Source organism: Myotis lucifugus, unplaced genomic scaffold (assembly GCF_000147115.1).
Source record: "Myotis lucifugus unplaced genomic scaffold, Myoluc2.0 scaffold_2, whole genome shotgun sequence".
Taxonomy (NCBI): domain Eukaryota; kingdom Metazoa; phylum Chordata; class Mammalia; order Chiroptera; family Vespertilionidae; genus Myotis; species Myotis lucifugus.
The window spans coordinates 23,225,023-23,246,995 of NW_005871050.1; the positions used below are offsets into that span (position 1 = coordinate 23,225,023).

Genomic DNA, 21,973 nt, shown 5'->3' on the forward strand with positions numbered 1-21,973 from the left:
TTTGAATATTTCTTGCCACTCCCTTCTGGCCTGCAAAGTTTCTGTTGAGAAATCAGCTGAGAGTCATATGGGTGCTCCCTTGTAGATAACTGCTTTTCTCTCGCTGCCTTTAAGATTCTTTCTTTGTCTTTAACCCTTGGCATTTTAATTTTGAAGTGTCTTGGTGTGGGTCTCTTTGGGTTCTCTTGTTTGATACTCTCTGTGCTTCCTGGACTTGTAAGTCTATTTCTTTCACCAGGTATGGAAAGTTTTGTCATTATTTCTTCAAATAGGTTTTCAATATCCTGCTCTCTCTCTCCTCCGTCTGCACCCCATAATGCGAATGTTGGTATGCTTGAAGTTGTCCCAGAGGCTCCTTATACTTTCTTCATATTTATGGATTCTTTTTCATTTTTGCTCTTCTGATTGGCTGTTTTTTGCTTCCTCATATTAATTTGATTCTCAGAATCCTCTACTGTACTGTTGAATCCCTATAAATTGTTCTATATTTCAGTTAGTGTATGCTTAATTTCTGACTGGTCCTTTTTCATGTCTTTGATCTTTTCACTAAGATCCTTGAAAGTCTCATGAAGATCCTTGAGTAACTTTATAACCATAGTTTTGAACTCTGTATCCAGTAGTTTGCTTGCTTCCATTTCTTTCATTTGTGACATGTTTCTTTGTCTCTGCATTTTGGCTGCTTCTCTGAGCTTGTTTCTATGTATTAGGTAGAGCTGCTATGTCTCCTAGAATTGGAATAGTGACCTTGTGTAGTAGGTGTCCTGTGGGGCCCAGTGGTTCAACCTCCCTAATCACCTGAGCTGGGCACTCTAGGTTCACCCCTGTGTTGGCTGTGTGCACAGTTTTGTAGTTGAGCCTTGGTTGCTGTTGGCATCTCTGGGAGGAGTTGATCTCCAGGCCAATTGGCTGTAGGATCAGCTGTGACTACAGTAGGAGAACTGCTGTGTAGGAAGTGAAGCCCAGCTGTCAAGTAAGGCAGGCTGGTGCTAGTCCTGGGTCTTAGGCCTTTTATTGGTAGGTTGGGGCACGCTGTCACCAGTGCAGCTTGTTTGAGAGATTTTAGCAAAGTCTGAAGCCTGAACCAGAACAGGCTATTCATATGGAAAATTTGTTGCAAACAGCTTGGGTGGGGCTGCAAATTGGATTGGGCAGATTCTCAGTGAATCCTCAAGGTGGAGCAAACAGTGTGCTCTAGGCTGATTGAGTCTTAGATATGGCTGCCAGTCAACCCTACAACAGGGGAGGTCCCAGCTCAGGAACAATGACTCTTGCAAGCACCCCTGACCAGGAGAAAGCCACCCCTGAGTTTGTGCTCCACTGCCAGGCAGTCCAGTTCCTACTTGTAAGTATGAACTTTGGGTCCCCCAGAGCCAACTGATGCTTGAGCTCAGAAGTCTCGAGTCCGAGTTTGTGCACCAGCCTTTTAAAGGGAACAGCTGGGGCTCCAGCAGCCTCTGTGCCTCTCAGCCCCAATTCCCGCTGGTTTTTCCAGTCCATAGTTACCAGGACTTCTCTTCCAAGCTCTGGAACCCTGGGATGGGGGCCTGGTGTGAGGCTGGGACCCCTTGTTCCACACGGGAAGCCTCTACAGAGACAATCTCCCTCCCGATTAAAAAAGTGGCACATGTGGGTGTCAGACCGGCCTATTCTGCACTTCCACCCCTTCTACCAGTTACAATGTGCTTTCTTCTTTACTTTTCTAGTTGTAGGACTTTCATTCAGCCAGCTTTCAGGCAGTTCTGAATGGTGGTTGTTCTGTATTTTAGCTGTAATTTTGATGTGGTTCTGGGAGGTGGCAAGTGCAGGCATTTACCTACAATGCCATCTTGGCTCTCCAAAAGCACAATTTAAATTGACCTGAGATATGGTTCCTCCCCTAACTCCCCAATGAATAGAAAAATGAGCAGATTAGCTAAAACTCAGGCTAGCTCTGCAAGAGATTATATAAATGAGAAAAATTGGTTGACAAAGTATGAGAATCAGTTAGTAGCAAATGCTCAATAGTGGTGGGGAAGATTTCAATAGAAGGACACAATTTGTTTGGCAGAAGTGTGTGTAAGAGAAAAAAAATCAACTATATCAGAGTACCTCTGTCACCATGAGGATTACTAAGTACTACCCCGACTTTTTAGAAAATACTCTGGTTTCTGCTCTTAGAACATGGGGTTGGACCAAGATGGTGTTTAACACTCAGAATGTACTTCCTCCCTAGCAGACTTGACTGAACCAAATAATCACTTTAGCAATAAATAACATGTTTACCTGAACTAATGAAGTTTTCAGAAGATGCTTTTTCCTTCTTTGGCAAGGCAACCTGACAGGTTCCTGGAATCTCTGGCAAGAAAATCTGACAGGTCCTGGGCCTCCAATCTGGGCTCCTGTTTACACCTAGCCTGGAGAGTGAGAAGAATGTTGTTCACATGGGTTTGGCTATCTTTTTACTGTAGGCTGAGTGAGTGTGTGTGTGTGTGTGTGTGTGTGTGTGTGTGTGTGTGTAGAGTAGGGCATTTGGCAATTGACCTTGAATTCATTGGCTTTGCTTTATCTCTGATGATTATTCATCTGTGTAGAACCTAAAAGAGAAAATTCTCTGCTCATTTACCTTGGCTGCATTTAAAATATTTTTATGATGCTACCTATGGAGACCCTAAAGTCAGCAGTATCTCTCTCAACAGATGGGACTATCAGCATCTTCCAAACCCCTGCTGATTATTTAACACAAAATTCAGGTCCCAGTGGCAAAAATATGTTAAGTAAGCAAATAGCAACCCACCCTCTCCCTCCCCTCAACCATACATACCAAACAGCATTTTGGAGGCAGGTTGTAGTCCTGGTTTCATAAGCTTAGATGATGACACAGTGATGGGAAGAGCAGCTGGCTTTTCTGAGCTGGGTCCTCCTTGGAAAAAATAATACCCTCTTTAATAAGAGGTCTGTTGAAGAGCTCAATTTCTGCACTTTTCAGCCCATATGGACCGTGTTTTCTAGTGTTCTAATCTTCTAATGTTCTCTAAGCAAACTATCTTCCTTTCTTCCCTTCTTCTTCCATCAAACCAATGGACCCTCCTTTAGTCTCTTTCTCTTCTTTGATCTTTCTCTGGTCCTTTCCCTTTCTATTCCATAGAATTCCAAAGGAAGCTTAGGTGTCTCTCTGTAGCTGAGGATATTGCCCTCAGGGTCAGTGCAGGCAGCCTGGTTTGCTAGGATGAAGGCTATGAAGGCCACCCCATCCAGGTGGCTCTCAGGCAAACATTTCTGCATATCTGCCCTGTCTCCCTGCTCTGGGTGGTGAGGTTGAGCGTAATATGCTGGTTCCCATGGCAGGTCCTATTCCATCCTTGGGGTAAATCCTTATTATATTTGGCCTATCTAAGTTTAGAGCAGTGTCTCTCAAATTCCCTGGTTATTTGACTATAGTAGATGAAATAACAGATGTCAATATTGTTTGATTTGAATTCTACCTGAAATACCACCCAACATCCTGATTCCTTGAGTTTCTAGATTTTGAATCTAAATTTTATAGGAATATAATATCCTCTCACATCCTTGAACTGTTTGTTTATATTTTTAAGAAACATTTATCTATATCCATTCTTGAAGTACCTCAAAGCTCCCAGCTATTCTACAATTCTTATCCCCTTTATCACCCCCTCCCTCACCAAACTAAATATTTGTGGCTTCTTACCTCTGATCTTGAGTCACAAGCATGCCTTTTTCTGGAGTATCAGCTCCCAGTCCTTGATATTGGCAACACTTGCATCAAATCAAAACTTCAAATATTTGAAAGTTCCATTACATTTATTCTGTCCTGGTCAGTTTTAGAGGTGTTAGTGGTCGTTATGTGCTTGTCATTTCCCTGCTTCCCTGTCTCTTCCTCAAATCTTTCTGGGGCCTAGAATTCCATCAGGTGATTCTCTAAAAGGGCAGATGTGAGAAACCCAAAAGACAGACTTCTCTCTCTCTCTCTCTCTCTCTCTCTCTCTCTCTCTCTCTCTCTCTCTCTCTGTCTTTAGTAAAGGAATTTAAAGTTCATAGCAAAATTGAGGGGGAGGTACATATTTTCTATATGCCCATCGCTCCCACACATGCCTCCCCATTATCAGCATCCTGCACCAGACTGGTACATTTGTTATAACTGATGAACCTACATTAACACCATTATAATCACCTAAAATCCATAATTTACCTTTAGGGTTCACTCTTGGTGTTGTATAATCTATGGATTTAGGCAAATGTATAATGACATGTATCCATCATTAGAATATTGTGCAGAGTATTTTTACTGCTCTATCAATCCTCTGTGCTCTTCCTATTCATCCCTCCCCACATCTCCTAATTCATGGCAGTCACTGACCCTTTTACTGTCTTCATTGTTTTACATTTTCCAGAAAGTCATACAGTTGGCATACTATAAATATGCAGCCATTCCATATTGGCTTCTTTCACTTACTAATATGCATTTATGGCCCCTCCATATCTTTTCACAGCTTGATAGTTCATTTCATTTTTTGGGCTCTGAATAATATTTCATTGTCTGGATATGCCACAGTTTACTTATCCATTCACCTACTGAAGGACATCTTGGTTGCTTCCAAGTTTTGGCAATTATGAATAAAGTTTCTATAAACACCTGTGTGCAGGTTTTTGTGTGGACATAAGTTTTCAACTCCTCTGGATAAATACCAAGTAGTGGTATTGCTGGATCATATCTATGAGTATGTTTAGTTTTATAAGACAGTGTCAAATTGTCTTCCAAAGTTGTCTCACTCTCTTTTTATACATTCCCCCCTTCCTCAAAGGAGGAAAGATTTCTTTAGATTAGATTAGTTCTTTACTATTCTTGGATTCTAAACTGGTATTCTGAACATGCCCCCCAGCACAGAGAGCCTCTCTTTTAGACTCTTCAGACTCTTTCCTTCTCTGATTCGCAACCCTGAACCCACACCAATGCTAGGCCCCACCAAAAACATTGGTTTGTGGTTAATTTCTCCCAGTAGCTCAGCATGATCCATTAACAGCTGGCCAGATACCAAGTGCCTGAAGGGCATAGGACTGGGGCTCTAGGGAAGGGGGTCAGTTTAAGTAGCAGCCAGTGACAATTTGTTCTCTAAATAACAAAGATGTAATAACAGAAGTTAATGCTGAATCAAAATAAATAGAGCCAAACTTTAAACCAATTTGATTTGCAACTTGGAATAAAAGCAACATGTCTTGATTTAAATGCCAGATCCACTGCTGAGTGATGATTTAATAACTTTTATGAAGATTCTTGTCACAGCAAATTCAACTCTGGGATAGAATGACTCATGATGGGGTGTTAGAAATGATATAGAGGAGTACAAAAAGAAACATGCTTATCTCAGGGCTCATCCAGAATCTTTGCATAAAGCTAATTTGCAATTAGGACCTCTTCTCTCCCCGATCTTTCCCTTCACTGATACCTATGAATGTATGTAGAGATAATCTCCAGGTGCAATGTCAGCTCACATTCAACCTGAAAGGCAAGGCAGCAGTGAGCCTGGCTATTTCTGAAGGGACCTCAAGAACTCATCTGGTCCTATTTCTCTGTCTCTAGGCAGGCACCTAACTACTTTATCCTATTTTAAGGGTGATGGAGTGTGTTTAAGTGAGGTTAAGAGGTTTCTCCAAAGAGTTCAGTCTCCTGACTCCAGTGCTTCCTCCTCAATAAAAGAGGAGACCTTGTGAGGTCTCTTTTCTTGGCCGTCCGCAGCTTCCTTGGGCTAACATACTAGAATGCTCAATGCTGGCCATGCTCCACTTCCACCGAGCTTCCGAAGTCAGTAAGGAACCACACACAGCTGTTTTTAAGAGAGAAGATTCCATTCTGTTGGGCTAATCATTCAGTCATCAAGATTCATTTTGGAGATAATTCAAAGTATAAATATCTGGTGTCTGCCTAGAAGAGGGTGGCTCAACCTTGAAAATGTTGACGTTTTGGGCAAGATAATTTTTGTTGTGAGAGGTTGTTCTATGTGTTGTTGAATGTGTTATCAGCATCCCTGGCCTCTGTTTATCTGGTCTGTGCACATAGTACAACTTCCTCCAGTCCTTTTTAGGTTAATCATCCCAACCATACCTCTAATTCAGTAGTTCTTAATGAAAAGCAATCCACTCTCTCCACCCCTGGGAACATTTGGCAATGGCTGTCGATATTTTTAGTTTCCACAACTTAGGGGAAGGGACAAGTTGTGAAAATCTAGTGTGTGGAGGCCATGGTGCTACAATGTGCAGGACAAACCTCCCCACCTTACTCCCATACAACAAAGGATGTTTTGGCCAAAAAATGTCAATAGTTCCAAGGTTGAGAAATCTTGCTCTATCATATCATCCTCTGATCAGAAATGTTTCATTGTTCCCACTGCTAGTGGGAAAGATGACTGATTTCATGCTCCCCCACCCCCAGGTCTAGATTTAGCTCATTATTTGTCAACAGCACCTTTTCTGAAACAATACTGAATGGAGTGCTTTTTCTGAAACATATGTTCTAATTTCTCACTTATATAACTTTGCTCACACACCAACCACTCCTGCTGCCTAGATGCTCACTTACCACTACTAAAGTAAATTTGAAATGCTATCTCATCTACAAAACCTTGCCTGAGCCCGAATTCTCCCAGCTACAAATACTTTCTCTTTCTCTGGATATCCCTATGGTATTTTACTCATATGCCTTTTAAAGCATTTATTACATTCATAGTAGAAAAAATTGAATTACAGGGAGCTTTTGGAAATCTCTCCAGTAAAATTACCTTCACTTAGAAAAAATGAAAATTGAAAGAAAAAGGTGGATTAGTTAAAGGCATCATATTTTCCCATAAAATTTGGACCAATCGTGTGCCCTTGGCTCTACTCTCTTGGCATGGTTGAAATAAATAACCATGGACTTCAAGTCCTTGTAAGTTGGTAAAATAATTTGCCTTCCTGAGACTCAGTTTCCTCAACTGCATATGGAAATAATCATGGCTGTTATGAGAATAAAATAAGATGGTATATTCAAAGTGTCTGGCACATAGTAGGTACTTAATAAGTATTTGTCAGATGAATAGAAGTATTAGCAGTACTTCAAGGAATAGGATGTAGAGATGGGTGATAGTTATGGGACTTTATTATAAGGTTATTGGAGGTAACGGGTGGTAGTTCATTGTTCCTGTTCCCTAATTTTGCAGTCTTCCATAGAAAACACAAGTTCTTCTGTAGGCCACCAGAACAGCATCCAAACTTTCTATGGAGTAGGTGAGTACGAACAGAAGGTCTCAACCTAGAAATGTAGTTTTTAGAAGGTATGTTTTTGTTTCCATTTGCAATGATAGTGATACAACCTCTTTGTTTTCTCAGTGAGATAACAGGTAGGGTTGTGGGGATAGAGTTGGATAGAAGATCTATTCCCTTTATTTCTTGGATTTCTCTTTGGAGCAGTCTGGGGCTCAAATGCTGTTCAGTGGCCTAATACAAATTTCTGTGGGGAAAACTCAGAATGCACTTGGGGTGGCAATGAGAGCAATTTGGTATTGACTCCGAGCCCAGTGATACTTGGTTATGAGTTCATTTCAGTAAGGTTTATTGACACCTTTCTAGCTAGTTTTCTACTCTGGAGCTTCCCATTTTGTTGGCTTTCTTCCTGCTGAAGGCTGTGGGGTAATGGCACGCTATGCATTTATGCCTTTTATTTACAGAAACAAGTCTTTCCCTGGTTCCAGGTTTCACATACCTAATAGAAATATCACCGCTACTCTAATGTGAGTGATGACCTGACAAGCAAATGAAGAAACAGAATGAGGCCTCTGCTGCCTTGTCTAGACTAGATTGGGAGCATGGCAAAGAGGAGGAAGTTACCCAACATTGGGCCTACCCCAGCGCTGGCTCCTGTCTACTCTGCCATATGAGCACAGGAGATTTGGGTTGTAATGGAGAAGCTCAGATGACTCTATTATAAACTGACTTAGGAGCCTCCACTTTAGGTCTTACAGGTTAAGGATCCTGTAAGAGGAAAATGGCTTTTGGAAGGATTAGAAAACCAGTAGAGGGCAGGGCACCAGATTGAGAGCACAGAGTTGGTCTGGATTCCTGCCTCTACCCCTCTGATTCTGAGGGCATTACTAGGGTCGTCAACTGAGGCTCACATTCCTGTCTGTGTCGTGGATGCAATAAAGCCTCCAGCCTTCCTCCCAAGGAGGGAAGAAATTGAAGGTTTGTCTGTCTCTAGAGTTTTCAACTCTGTGAAATTCAAAGTATTATATAAAACATCCTACTTTTAGTGAATGAGTAAGTATGTGTCTAAGGGGAGGCGCAACAAGATGCGGAGGGGATACAGATCTGTTGGCTGCTTGTCTCAATATGGTTTTATTTTTGTAATTAATTTTTTTAATGTTGACCTAATTGTAGGTAACTCCTTTTTCCCACCCTTTGCCCACATCCACTGTCCCCTCCTCCCCCTCCCTTGGACTTCACCAAGCTATTGTTCATGTCCATGGAGTATGCATATATGTCCTTTAGCCAGTCACTCCTATGTAGCCATGACAATGGTTCCATTTTGTTCGTTGGTTTATTTTGTTCATTAAATTCCACATATTAGTGAGATCATATAGTATTTTTCTTACTCTGACTGGCTTGTTTCACTTAGCATAATACTCTCCAGGACTATCCATGCTGTTGCAAAGGGTAAAGGTTCCTTCTTTTTCACAGCTGCACAGTATTCCACTGTGCAAATTCACCTTATCTTCTTTATCCAATAATATGCTGATGGACACTTGGGCTGTATTCTTTAGTTTACTCTTCTCAGAGTTACATCATTATTATTCATGTTGAAGCCATTTTGTAGATAGTTGGATTTCTTTTTTTAAGAAGGCTCCTCTTTCAAATTCAATCCCTCTCTCTTAAAATTGCATTGTTTCCATAGCTATTGCAGTCTGGCTTTCACCATGATTTTTGGTGGGGCCATGGGACATCAAGAAGTTACATGACTATCTGAGTCCATAGGTAAAATGCTATTTCCTCTGAAGAACTAGGATTTGATACATGCCATAGGTGGGAATAAGGGGTTCACTTATTAATTTTAAGTACAGAAGAAAAGATACACAGTGACAATGAGGGCCTGTGATAAAGGAATTTGACTTAGGGAGGTCAGGGAAGGCTTCACTAAGGAATGAATGATTGACCTGAGCTCCAAAATGTGGTTGAACATTGACTAGGCAAATATAACAGAGTGAAGTGTATGTGTGCACTTGCACACAAAGTAAGCAGAATGTGCACAGGTCTTATGGTGGGAAGGGCTATAGCACATTCCAGAAACACATATTATACAACTATAGCTGGTTTTTAACTTCAATTCAAAATTTAAGCCATAGTTTGGGGTGTTGAGGGTTAAAAATGCAAGTATACTGCCTAGCTGTAGTGGCTCAGTGGTTGAGCGTTGACCTATGAACCAGGAGGTCATGGTTCGATTCCAGGTCAGGGCACGTGCCTGGGTTTCAGGCTCAATCCCTAGTGGGGGGTGTGCAGGAGGCAGCCTATCGCTGATTCTCTCTCATCACTTATGTTTCTCTCTCTCTCTCCCTCTCCTTTCCTCTCTGAAATCAATAAAAATGTAAAAAAATACAAGTATACCCCTTTGAAGTATTGTTAGGCTAAATCATGTATACTGAGTGCCCACTGTTGAAAGAGCGTGGGAGGCATTATCAAGAAAGAAACAAGTAGATATGCACTGTAGAGCTAACTGGTAGAAGGTAAAGGGCAGATGAAAATATGTGATATATAAATCTTCCTCCCAATGTTTTACCCAACATGTACACACACATATAAACAAATTCCTGGAGGATGACTTGGTTGATGGGATTTGAGCCCACTGGAATTAATCAGGGAAGGCTTCCTGGAGGTGCTGAGTCCTGCATAGTGGTCTGAGGGTGATATGAACTGGTGGATAAAAAAGAAAATATTTCCGGCAGGAGAGACAGCATGAATGATGACTTTGTGTAGAAAATCTATTTTGAGGTGGGAAATTTGAGATAAATTAGCATGACCTGACTGGAAAAGCAAAACAGCCTAACTTGGGGCCATCTTACACTCTGTACATGACAAACCAACCAGTCAATTAAAAGAAAAAGTAAGGTTCACTGGGCACTAAGTAAGCAGAAATAATTGCTTATTAAAAAGTAAATTATTGAGGGATCAGAGATTGCTGCCGATGGGACAGGAGGCTGCAAGATAGTGTGACTGTCGGGGACTGGCAGACCAGGCTCCCCTGGCCAGGCAGCCTCTACGACTGCTCAAATCTCTCCTGGAGCAGGTGGCTCTGCCTCAGAGACCATGCCATCTTGAAGGGGAGTCCAGCTGTCATCGGAATCCCAGCCTTATCTTCAACCGGGGAGACCTCGGATACCTCCTGGGATATAACCACAACGCCCAGGAACCAGCTGCCTCAGCTGTGAACCCACGAACACCGAGACTCCCTGACTGCGGGCACCTAAAAAGTCTGTACAGGGGGAGACAAAGCGGTGCCAAATACGCAGACAGGTCCTATACCTTCTCACAGAGCAGATAGAAGGAGCAGCTGAATCGAACAACACCCACCCAGAATTGGCAAATTAAACACAGCTGGTGAGGCAGTCCGTGGACAGAAAGGTCAGATATTGCTTAGAGCAGTGGTTCTCAACCTTCCTAATGCCGCGGAATTACAGTTTTAATACAGTTCCTCATGTTGTGGTGACCCCCAACCATAAAATTATTTTTGTTGCTACTTCATAACTGTAATGTTGCTACTGTTATTAATCGTAATGTAAATATCTGATGTATTTTCATTGTTACAAATTGAACATAAAGCATAGTGATTAATCACAAAAACAATATGTAATTATATATGTGTTTTCCGATGGTCTTAGGCGACCCCTGTGAAAGGGTCGTTCGACCCCCAAAGGGGTCGTGACCCACAGGTTGAGAACCACTTACTTAGAGAAAGGTGAGATCTGGGATTCAGGCTGGAGGGAGAAATGCGCAGAGTAGGAACTAGAGCCTCAGAGGGAGACTGCGCCCCACAAAATCCATGACCATTGAGATCAGTGTAGCCCTTGAATGTGGAAAGGGGTCCACAGGGCTGCTGTCAGAAGGGGACTCTAGATATTAGCCCATAGCTGGGCTGGACCCAGAAAGGTATCCTGAATTTCTATACCAGCTGCGCAGTGCCAAGGGGAAAAGATGCAAGTTGGCGTGCTTTCTTTGGCTTTTTTCCTTTTTAACTCCTTGATTTTGCTTGCTAAGTCCATTACATAGGATCTTCCATTTAAAAACACTCACCGAGACTGCAGGGGAAAGTTGTTTTTGTGGACACTGGGGATCAGAATAAGGAGAGACGAGCAAGAAACAAGCTCTGGGTCAGTCCATCCCTCCAACCCAGTATTAAGTGCGGCAGGGAAAGAAGAATTTAAACACTGGGTAGAGGGGCCATTTAGTCCAAGATATTAATACAGAAACACTGCCACCCAGGGGTTGTGTCAGAAATTGACTCTTGTGTAAATACAACTGAAGGCAGGCTGAGAAACAAAATGGGAACTAGAGAGATCCTGCCTGCTTGGAAACAAGGTTATGGCTTATGACACAGAGGAGCAGTGGATCACAGAGAACTTCAACAATGTGCTGACTACCTGACAGGAAACAGACATGCCAAGCAAAACAGTAGAGGAAGTGAATGACCTTCACTACTTCACTTTTTTATTTTTTATCTTTTACTTAAGAAACTAAATTATTTTTCTCACTTGATTTTACTTTTTATTATTACATTTTTATTTTTAATTATTATTATTACTACTATTATTTTACCTTTTTTAAAGTTTCATTTTATTTTTACTTTATATTATTTTATTTTTTCTGGATTAGTATTCTACATTCTATTTTTATTTTTATTTTTTATCATTATTTTACTCTATCTCAATTTTTCCTTTATGCCAACACTCTTCCTCATTTTCTCATTTTTCGTCTTGTTTCTCTTACCCTGTTCCTGCTGTCGTTTTTCTCTATCCTTTCATTTTACTCCCTTTTAAAAATTGATCTTACTCATATATCTAATTTCCTCTCCCCTGCTCCAAGTCCATGAACACTTCTCTCTTCTCTTTCTTCACTATCCATTTTTTTCCATTTTCTTTCTTTCTGTCTTGTTGTTGTTTGATTGATTGTTTGTTAGTTTTTTTGCTTCTGTTTTTAGTCTCCTCACTTGTTCTCTTCTTCTACTAATAGCTTAATTAATTCCAATCACCAACTCAGGCCTATGTGCTCTCTATTCTCCTTTTCCAATAATAGATTAATACATAGTAGATAGATTAAAGAAAGGGGAAAATATATATAAATTTTCTTTTATATATATTTTTAATATAAATATATTTTTTCTTTTTTTGTATTTTGCTTTTTACTTTTCTTCTTATACACTCATTATCTTTCTACCTTCTCTATACTGAATTGTGGCTATTTCCCCATTCATTCAATTCCTTCACCTAACCTTCTGTAAATAAGCTCTGCCTCCTCAGATTCATCTGGATGTTTGTTGTTTGGGTGTTGTTGTTTGCCTTTTTTTGGATTAGTTGTTGTTTTTTTGTATTTCTCTCTCTTTCTCTCTCTCTCTCTCTCTCTCTATATATATATATATATATATATATATTCTCCCTTCTTTTTTCTTCTCTTTCTTTTCTCTCTTACATTTTTTTTCTTTTCTCAATATCATTTTTGCACTCTTTTCTATCCCCTATCTTTTCTCTGGTGGTCACCTTTTTTGTGGTTATCAGTATTGTGAATACATTTGTGTTTGGTGCCCCGTGTGTTGTGTCTTGTTGTGTTGTATTTTGTGCTTTTAAGTCAATGCAGGAGAGCGAGAGCTACCTAACCAGACACCCTGAGAGGAGTGATCATGGGGAGACAAAGAAACTGCCGCATATGAAGGAATCACTGGGAAAGAAGTAAACGAAATGCAGGCAAGCAATATATCAGAGAAAGAATTCAGAGCAATGGTCATAAGGACACTGAAAAGGATGGAAGACAAATTCAACAATATGTGTAAGAACCAAGAGGAAATGAAGAAGAACCAAGAAGAAATGAAAAATGACATCGCTGCAATAAAGAACTCAATAGAAAGCATCAACAGTAGACTAGTAGAAGACAAGGTAGGAAAAAATAACCAAGCAGAGCAGCATCTAGAAAAAAAAATTAAAAAACAGGTGGAGAGCCTAAGAAAACTTTGCGACAACACGAAATGAAACAACATCTGCATAATAGGGGTGCCAGAAGGAGATGAAACTGAGCAAGGAATAGAAAACCTGTTTGAAGAAATAATGACAGAAAACTTCCCAGATGTTGGGAGAAAAAAACTCACACAAATCCAAGAAGCTCACAGAGTCCCAAACAAGATGAACCCCCAAAGACCAACACCAAGCCACATTATAATTAAATTGGCAAACACCAATGACAAAGTAAGAATCTTAAAGGCTGTCAGAGAGAAATAGAAAGTTACCTACAAGGGATCTCCCATGAGACTATTGACTGATTTCTCAACAGAAACACATCAGGCCAGAAAGGAATGGAATGAAATATACAAAGTCATGCAAAGCAAGGGTCTGAATCCAAGAATACTGTATCCAGCAAGGCTATCAATCAAAGTTGAGGGTGAAATCAGGAGCTTCACAGACATAAAAGGACTAAGGGAGTTTATTACCACCAAACCAGAAATGCAAGAAATGCTAAAGGGTCTGCTGTAAAAGGAAGAAACAGGAAGGGAAGAAGGAACACAGGCATAAAGAATAAAAATGGCGACAAACAAGTACCTATCAATAATAAATTTAAATGTAAAAGGATTAAATGTCCCAATCAAAAGACATAGGGTAGCTGAGTGGATAAAAAAACATGATCCATATATCTGCTGTCTACAGGAGACCCACCTCAGAACAAAGGACTCACACAGACTGATGGTGAAGGGATGAAAAAAGGTTTCTCAGGCAAATGGAAATGAAAAAAAAAAGCTGGAGTAGCAATATTTATATCTGACAAATTAGGCCTCAAAGTGTAGGCCATAACAAGAGATAAGGAAGGCCTTAATAATACTAAAGGAAGCAAATCAACAAGAAGATATAACTCTAGTAAACATATGTGTACCCCATACAGGACCACCCAAATACATAAAAAAAAAAACAACTTCTGGAGGATATCAAGGGAGAGATTAACAGCAATACAGTCATAGTAGGGGACTTTAATACCCCACTAACACCACTGGACAAATCCTCTAAACAAAAACTCAGCAAAGAAACATCAATCCCAAATGACTCACCAGATCAGATGGAATGAATTGACATCTGAAGAACATTTCACACCAAAGCCACAGAATATACATTCTTCTCAAGTGCACATGGGCCGTTTTCAAAGATAGACCACATATTGGGACACAGGCAAAGTCTCTTCAAATTCAAGAAGATAGAAATCATATCAAGAATCTTCTCAGATCACAATGGCATAAAATTAGAAATCAACTACCATAAAAACAATTAAAAAATCAAACACCTGGAGGCTAAATAGCATGCTATTAAATAATAATTGGGTTACCAAAGAGATCAAAGAAGAAATAAAAAGCACCATGTCAACAAATGACAATGAAAACACAACAATCCAAAATCTATGGGACACAGTGAAAGCAGTCTTGAGAGGGAAGTTCATGGCTCTACAGGCCTACCTCAAAAAACAAGAAAAAAATGGTAATAAATTATCTAACCCTGCAACTCAAAGAGTTAGAAAGAGAGCAACAAGCGAAGCCCAGCATAAGCAGAAGGAAGGAAATAATAAAGATCAGAACGGAAATTAAATGACATAGAGACCAAAAAACAAACAAACAAACAAAAACAAAAAACAAACAAACAAACACAAAAAACCCAAACACAAAATATCAATAAAACCAAGAGCTGGTTCTATGAAAGGATAAACAAGATTGATGAACCTCTAGCCAGGCTCACCAAGAAGCAAAGAGAGGGAATGAAATAAACAAAATCAGAAATGAAAGAGGTGAAATAATAACTGATCCCACAGAAATACAAAGGATTATGAAAAACTACTATGAACAACTCTATTCCAACAAAATGGACAACCTAGATGAAATGGACATATTCTTAGAAAAATACAAGCTCCCAAAACTCAATCAGGAAGTATAAAAAAACCTGAATAGGGTGATAATTACTGAATAAATAGAAGCAGTGATCAAAAATCTTCCAGCAAACAAAAGCTCTGGTCTGGACGGCTTTACAGGGGAGTTCTACCAAGCATTCAAAGAAGAACTAAAACCTATCCTCCTCAGACTATTCCAAAAAATTCAAGAAGCACACTTCCAAGCTCTTTCTATGAATCCAGCATTACCCTAATTCCCAAACCAGATAAAGACACCACAAAAAAGAGAACTACAAGCCAATATCCTTGATGAACATAAATGCTAAAATCTTCAACAAAATTCTAGCAAATCAGCTTCAGCATTACATTAGAAAGATCATACACCATGACCAAGTGGGTTTTATTCCAGGGATGCAAGGATGGTACAATATCCACAAATCAATAAATGTTGTACATCACATAAACAAATTGAGACCAAAATCACATAATCATATCAATCAATGCAGAAAAAGCATTTGGCAAAATCCAACACCCTTTCTTGATAAAAACTCTCAGCAAAGTGGGAATAGAGGGATCATACCTCAACATAATAAAAGTCTTATATGACAAACCTACAGCCAACATCATACTCAATGGGAAAAAACTAACACCATTTCCCCTAAGAAGAGGAACAAGTCAGGGATGCCCACTCTCACCATTCCTGTTCTATATAGTACTGGAAATGCTAGCCATAGTGATCAGACAAAAATAAATCAAAGGTATCAGAATTGGAAAAGAAGAAGTAAAAGTGTCCTTAGTCACAGATGACATGATACTGTACATAGAAAACCCCAAAGACTCCATCAAAAAACTACTAGACCTAATAAATGTATTCGGCAACGTAGTAGGATACAAAATTAACACCCAGAAATCTCTGGCCTTTTTATACACCAATAATGAACTCACAGGAAGAGAAACGAGAAAAAACAATCCCATTTACCATTGCACCAAAAAAATTAAGATATCCTAGGAATAAACTTAACTAAGGAGGTAAAAGACCTGAACCCAGAAAACTACAGGACATTGAAAACAGAGATAGTGGAAGACATAAACAAATGGAAGAACATACCATGTTCATGGATTGGTAGAATCAACATCATTAAAATCTCCATACTACCCAAAGCAATCTACAGATTCAATGCAATTCCCATTAAAATACCAACGGCATATTTCAAAGATCTAGAACAAACTCTCCAAAAATTCATCTGGAATAAAAAAAAGATTCCAAAGAGCCACAGCAATCTTGAGAAAGAAGAACAAAGTTGGTGGGATGACAATACCAGATATTAAGCTATATTACCAAGCCACGGTTCTCAAAACTGCCTGGTAAAGGTACAAGAACAGACATATAGACCAACGGAACAGAAGAAAGATCCCAGAAATAGACCCAAGCCATTGTGCTCAATTAATATTTGACAAAGGAGGAAAGAGCATACAATGGAGTCAAGACAGTCTCTTCAATATATGGTGCTGGGAAATTTGGTCAGATACATGCAAAAAATGAAACTAGATCACCAACTTACACCATACACAAAAACAAACTCAAAATGGCTAAAGGACTTAAATGTAAGACAGGAAACCATAAAAATTCTACAAGACTCCATAGGCAGCAAAATAGCAGACATATGTCATAGCAATATCTTTGCAGACACAGCTCCTAGGGCAATGGAGACTAAGGAGAAAATAAACAAATGGGACTACATCAAAATTAAAAGCTTCTGCACAGCAAAAGAAACCATCAACAAAACAACAAGAAAGCCCACTGCATGGGAGAACATATTTGCCAATGATATTTCTGATAAGGGTTTAATCTCCAAAATTTACAGAGAGCTCATACAACTTAACAAAATGAAGATAAACAATCCAATCAAAAAATGGGCAAAAGATTTAAAGAGACACTTTTTGAGAGAGGACATACAGAAGGCCCAGAGACATATGAAAACATGCTCAAAGTCACTAATCATCTGAGAGATGCAAATCAAAACAACAATGAGATTCCACCTTACACCTGTCAGAATGGCTATCATCAACAAATCAACAAATGACAAGTGCTGGCAAGGATGTGGAGAAAAGGGAACCTTTATGCACTGCTTGTGGGAATGCAGACTGGTGCAGCCACTGTGGAAAACAGTATGGAGTTTCCTCAAAAAATTAAAAATGGAACTCCCATTTGACCCAGTAATCCCACTTCTAGGACTATATCCCAAGAAACCAGAAACACCAATCAGAAAGGATATATGCACCCCTGTGTTCATAGCAGCACAATTTACCATAGCTAGATTTGGAAACAGCCTAAGTGCCCATCAGCAGATGAGTGGATTAAAAAACTGTGGTACATCTATATGATGAAATACTATCTATAATAATAAAACTGTAATGTACAAATTGGCCAAAGGACCTAACAGAAGAATGACCGTCTGTACAACCTTCCGGATGACCACGCTATGACACCCACTGGTGCCTGGCCAGCCAAGGTGGGTGCAATGCGATTGGTCGGGGGCCTGGCCATTTCCCCATGATTGCCCTGCAGAGGCAGGCCCAGGCGACTGGCCAGTGGGGCAATCAATCAGGGGACTCCATGATCGCCCCAAAGAGGGAGGCCCAGGCCACCAACCAGCGGGCTGTGGCAGGTGGGCGGGGCCTCCCCCTGTGGGGGCAATCAATTACAGAGCCCCAGCTGGGTGGGTAGGGCCTACCTCTTTAGGGCAATCAATTGTGGGGTTCCCGAACTGTAAGAGAGCACAGGCCGGGCTGAGGGGACCCCCCCTCCAGTGCACGAATTTCATGCACTGGACCTCTACTGCCACTATAAAAAAAGAAGGAACTTTTACCATTTGCAACAGCATGGATGGAACTGGAGAGCATTATGCTAAGCGAAATAAGCTAGTTGGAGAAAGATAAATATCACATGATCTTACTCACATGTGGAATATAATGATCAACATAATTTGATGAACAAGAATTGATCCAGAGACAAATGGCAGGGGAGTGGGGGGGGGGGGGTTAGAGATCAACCAAAGGACTTGTTTGCATGCATATTAGCATGACCAGTGGACACAGACACTGGGTCGGTGGGGCTTGCCTGGGGTGGGAATGGCTGTGGAGGGTCAATTGGATAAAAAGGAGACATATATAAAATTATGACAATAAAAATAAATAAATAAAATAAAATAATCTAAGATAAAAAATAACATCTAAGTAGGTCTTACTCACTGCACTCATGCATCTACTGCTCAACAAATTCACCTTATAAGCTAAATTCTTATAGATATGAGTGAAATTCAAATGTTACTTTCAGTGCTCTTTATGATATCTTTGTTCCAACCTGAGTTAAAAAAAGGTTTAGAAAGAACCTGTAAAAGCAATTTAGCATATCCTATAATATTTAAATTTTTATTCTCTTAATAAATCAAAATCAAATTGAAGGCTTCATAATGATTCCTACCCAAGTTTTTAAACCTTAAACTATTCATGGTGTCTTTTTTTTCTTTTTTCTTAAAGACCCTTATTCCCTCTTATTTTATCCTTCTTGGAGATGGAGAACAGTTTGTTATATTCCTTCTTAATTTAAATCGTTCAATAAAAGACTCAATAACTTATGATTTATTAAACTATCTCAACAGCTTTCTCCTTTCCAGAATTAAATGATCTTATTTTTTTCTAACTTTTTCTCAGAGGTCTTATTTTTCAATCTATATTTTATTCCTTTTCATGGCTGCTATATTCCCTCCCCAGTTCCCATATGATCCTAAGAAACAGCCTCCTCTCAGAAACTGAATCAGTAAGAGGGGTACTTTTTCTCATGCCTTAAAACATGACCTCTTTAGTGGTCACCAATAAAAGAAAACAAAGGTTCACTACTCATTCATCGTCACAACAAATAAACACAATTAAACAACTTGAAAAAAATAAAAATAATAGGTAAATTGTTACAAAAATCAGTCTTGACATTCCCAACTGACTGTAGTCGGTACTGGGGTTTTTCCAAGACTGTGAGGCAGGTGAAGGTTGCTGCTTACCTCTTTTCTCAGGACTCCTCCGCAATTTTCTAACACTAGGCATCTATCCCAATTTCTGGAGTTCTGTTTGCTTAAGCATTTGATTTTTTACATTTAGTTGTTATTTTGATCCCTGGTAAAATAATAGCTCTCCTATCTTTGGGCATCGTCATTTTCCGAGGGATAACTCTCTGAAGAAAATTCTCTGAAAAACACACACACACAAATACTTCAAATGAAAGAATATACCTCTGATAGAGTGTCAGGTGGTAGGGTAGATTTTTTGAGCAGATGACCTTTCCCATTTCCCTTCAAACTGAAACTACCTGCTTAGTAGCTTGGCCTTGATTCCAATGTATATTTCTTCCCTGGATGTTGAAAAGCTAGGTTGGGAGAGAGACATAGAGTAAGTGGCAAGATATATGATTTTACCTGTCAAATCTCCTGATGATGCAGGATATTTTTCTTTGAAAACAGTCCATGCACTGTAGTATACCAATGTGGTAAAAAGTGTGGTGTTAGAATCAAGATGAGCCAGGGTTTATATTTTTGACTCTATGACTTTCGAGCTTTGTTGTTTTTCACTATTAACCTATGCCTTGATTGCTTCACGTTGTATAAAAAAAGGATAATAAAAGTATCTGTCTCATACAGTTATTGTAATGATCAAGGAGATGCACTAATATGTCTGAGAATCTTAGCCTAGTTCTTGACAATTTATCATTGTCTTATTATCATTGTCATTAGTGTCACCGCCACTATCACCATCCACATCACTCCCAGATTCCTACTGTAACAGAATAACATTATAACCTCTTGCTAAAGCAACTATCAGCCACTGGCAAAGGAGGAAAAGAGGACACGGGAATCCCAGTTGCATTCACTGCTTCCTACTCTTACACTAATCCTCATGTCTCTGTCCCTGTTTCTACAGGTACCTGTAGGCTTGGTTGGGCCTATTACTGTGCTGGAGGTGGAGCAGCTGCAGCCATGTTGATCTGTACCTGGCTCTCTTGCTTTGCTGGAAGAAACCCCAAACCTGTAATGTTGGTGGAGAGCATCATGAGGAACACCAATTCTTATGCCATGGAGCTTGACTACTGCCTCAAGCCTTGAGCTTTGGTGGAAGATTGGAAAGGGTGGGAAAGAGGAAGGAAGGGAGCCTTGAAAAGAGGTACTAAGACTAGACCAGTTGCCACCCACCTGTCAGCAGTGTAGCCTAGAGTTGCATGCTTTTTAACTCACCAGTCATTCATTTTCACTTTCCCTTAAGCCAGTGGGTCAGTGACTACTTACAAAATTCATCAAGATATATGATTTTCTCCAATGTTTACCTAGCTGGTGAGTACCCACTAGCCCCCAAGTCCCAAAGTACTCCTTTATGAAAAATAAGGAGAAGATCCTCACTTGAAATGTAACTGCACAAAGCTAGGTAAGAACACTCGAGCAGGGAGGGACAAGGAGATGAACAGGGCTGGTTCCTGCCATTCCATTCTTATGGCCCTCCCCCTAGTATTGATTACTATCTATAACATGCCACTGATCAAATACTTGAGACTTTCTCAGGACTATACCTTGACTCTTCCTCTTTTATCTGGCCTCTTTTCCTTTTCTTTTGTGAGAAAGCTTGTGGTGAGGGTAATTATCAATAAGGAAAATATTAACCAAGGATACTTATTTAGTCTAAGACCCCTTCCTCATTATGCTTTAGAATATTCATAAGAGTTCATTTTGTGTTTTGGCTTGGTGACTGGCATTAAAATATAGTGGCAAGTATTCTCTAGTCCTTTATATATTCAGAAATGGTGTTCATTAAATGTTCTGAGCATATAATAGCATTTGTTGTGCACTCAATAAACATGGTTTTATGATGATGATGACAAGAATGTTTCTGCTGACTCCTTACTGAAATTTCTATCAGAGTTCATTTTTACTGAGTAGGAAATCCACAGTGGCCTTTTGCCCCTGTAGTCATTCCTACCATGATATAAGTTTCTCTGCCTATTTCAAAAATTGCTCATCAAATGCTTTCCCCTCCATCTGGGGTGAGCTAGACATAAAAGAATACAGCCTTGATGTCACCAAGGGCTGATGTATTTTTAGGCCTGGCCACCATCCCAAATGTGCTCAAGGCTGATGGATGGTATAGAAGAACTTGTCGCTCAGGGACAGAATTTGTCTCTCCCCCACACCCAACTAATTCAGGCCAGCTCTACTGTTCCATAACTACAGCTTTAGGGATTAGGCAGGGCCTATGACTCAAAAGGCCAGCTCTTCTGTTTTTATTTTTAATTACTCCAGAGTGTTGGGGTACAAGAAACCCTGTTGTTACAGTCCATTGAGGTCAGGTTCCTTTGGCACAAAGCATGGCAGAGAAAGGCAGAGAAAGGACCTTGGGGTCATGAGGGGCAAATGGAAAATAGCAGCTCAGTGAGTGTTCTTAGCTCCTGATGCTACCAATCCCTAACCCATTGCTTCCCAAGAAGTCAATGCTTTGCTGCTCTCCTTGGCCCAGATACCTAAACACCGGTGAAGTAGTTGCACCCTAGAGAAGTGACTGTTCAAGAAAGGGTTAATTTAAAAAGAGCCATTTTAAATGACTGTCACTTTGTATAAGGTCCTAGTCAGTTGGAATGTTTCCTCTCCTTTTCCACGAAAAGAGGATAGAATTTAAAAAGATTTTTTTTTCTGTCAAGAAACTGGGCCTGCAGGGCCTTACATTCAAAGAGGGATCCAGTCCCTTGTTCAGTTTGAATTTAAATTCCTTCCTGCCTGCGTCTGATATTTTTCTTGCC

At 40.0% G+C, this 21,973-nt stretch overlaps 1 protein-coding gene across 2 annotated transcripts in view; it reads left to right on the forward strand.

Annotated features, from left to right (window-relative positions):
- Nucleotides 1-20,943, forward strand: part of LHFPL1 (LHFPL tetraspan subfamily member 1) — a 62,184-nt gene extending 41,241 nt beyond the window's left edge. For both annotated transcript variants that reach the window (XM_006082213.3, XM_023756744.1), the window contains one exon: nucleotides 20,113-20,943. In XM_006082213.3, coding sequence (XP_006082275.1) covers nucleotides 20,113-20,294 — 182 coding nt within the window. In that variant the 3' untranslated portion in view covers nucleotides 20,295-20,943. The remainder of the gene's footprint in view (nucleotides 1-20,112) is intronic.
- Nucleotides 20,944-21,973: the final 1,030 nt, after the last annotated feature.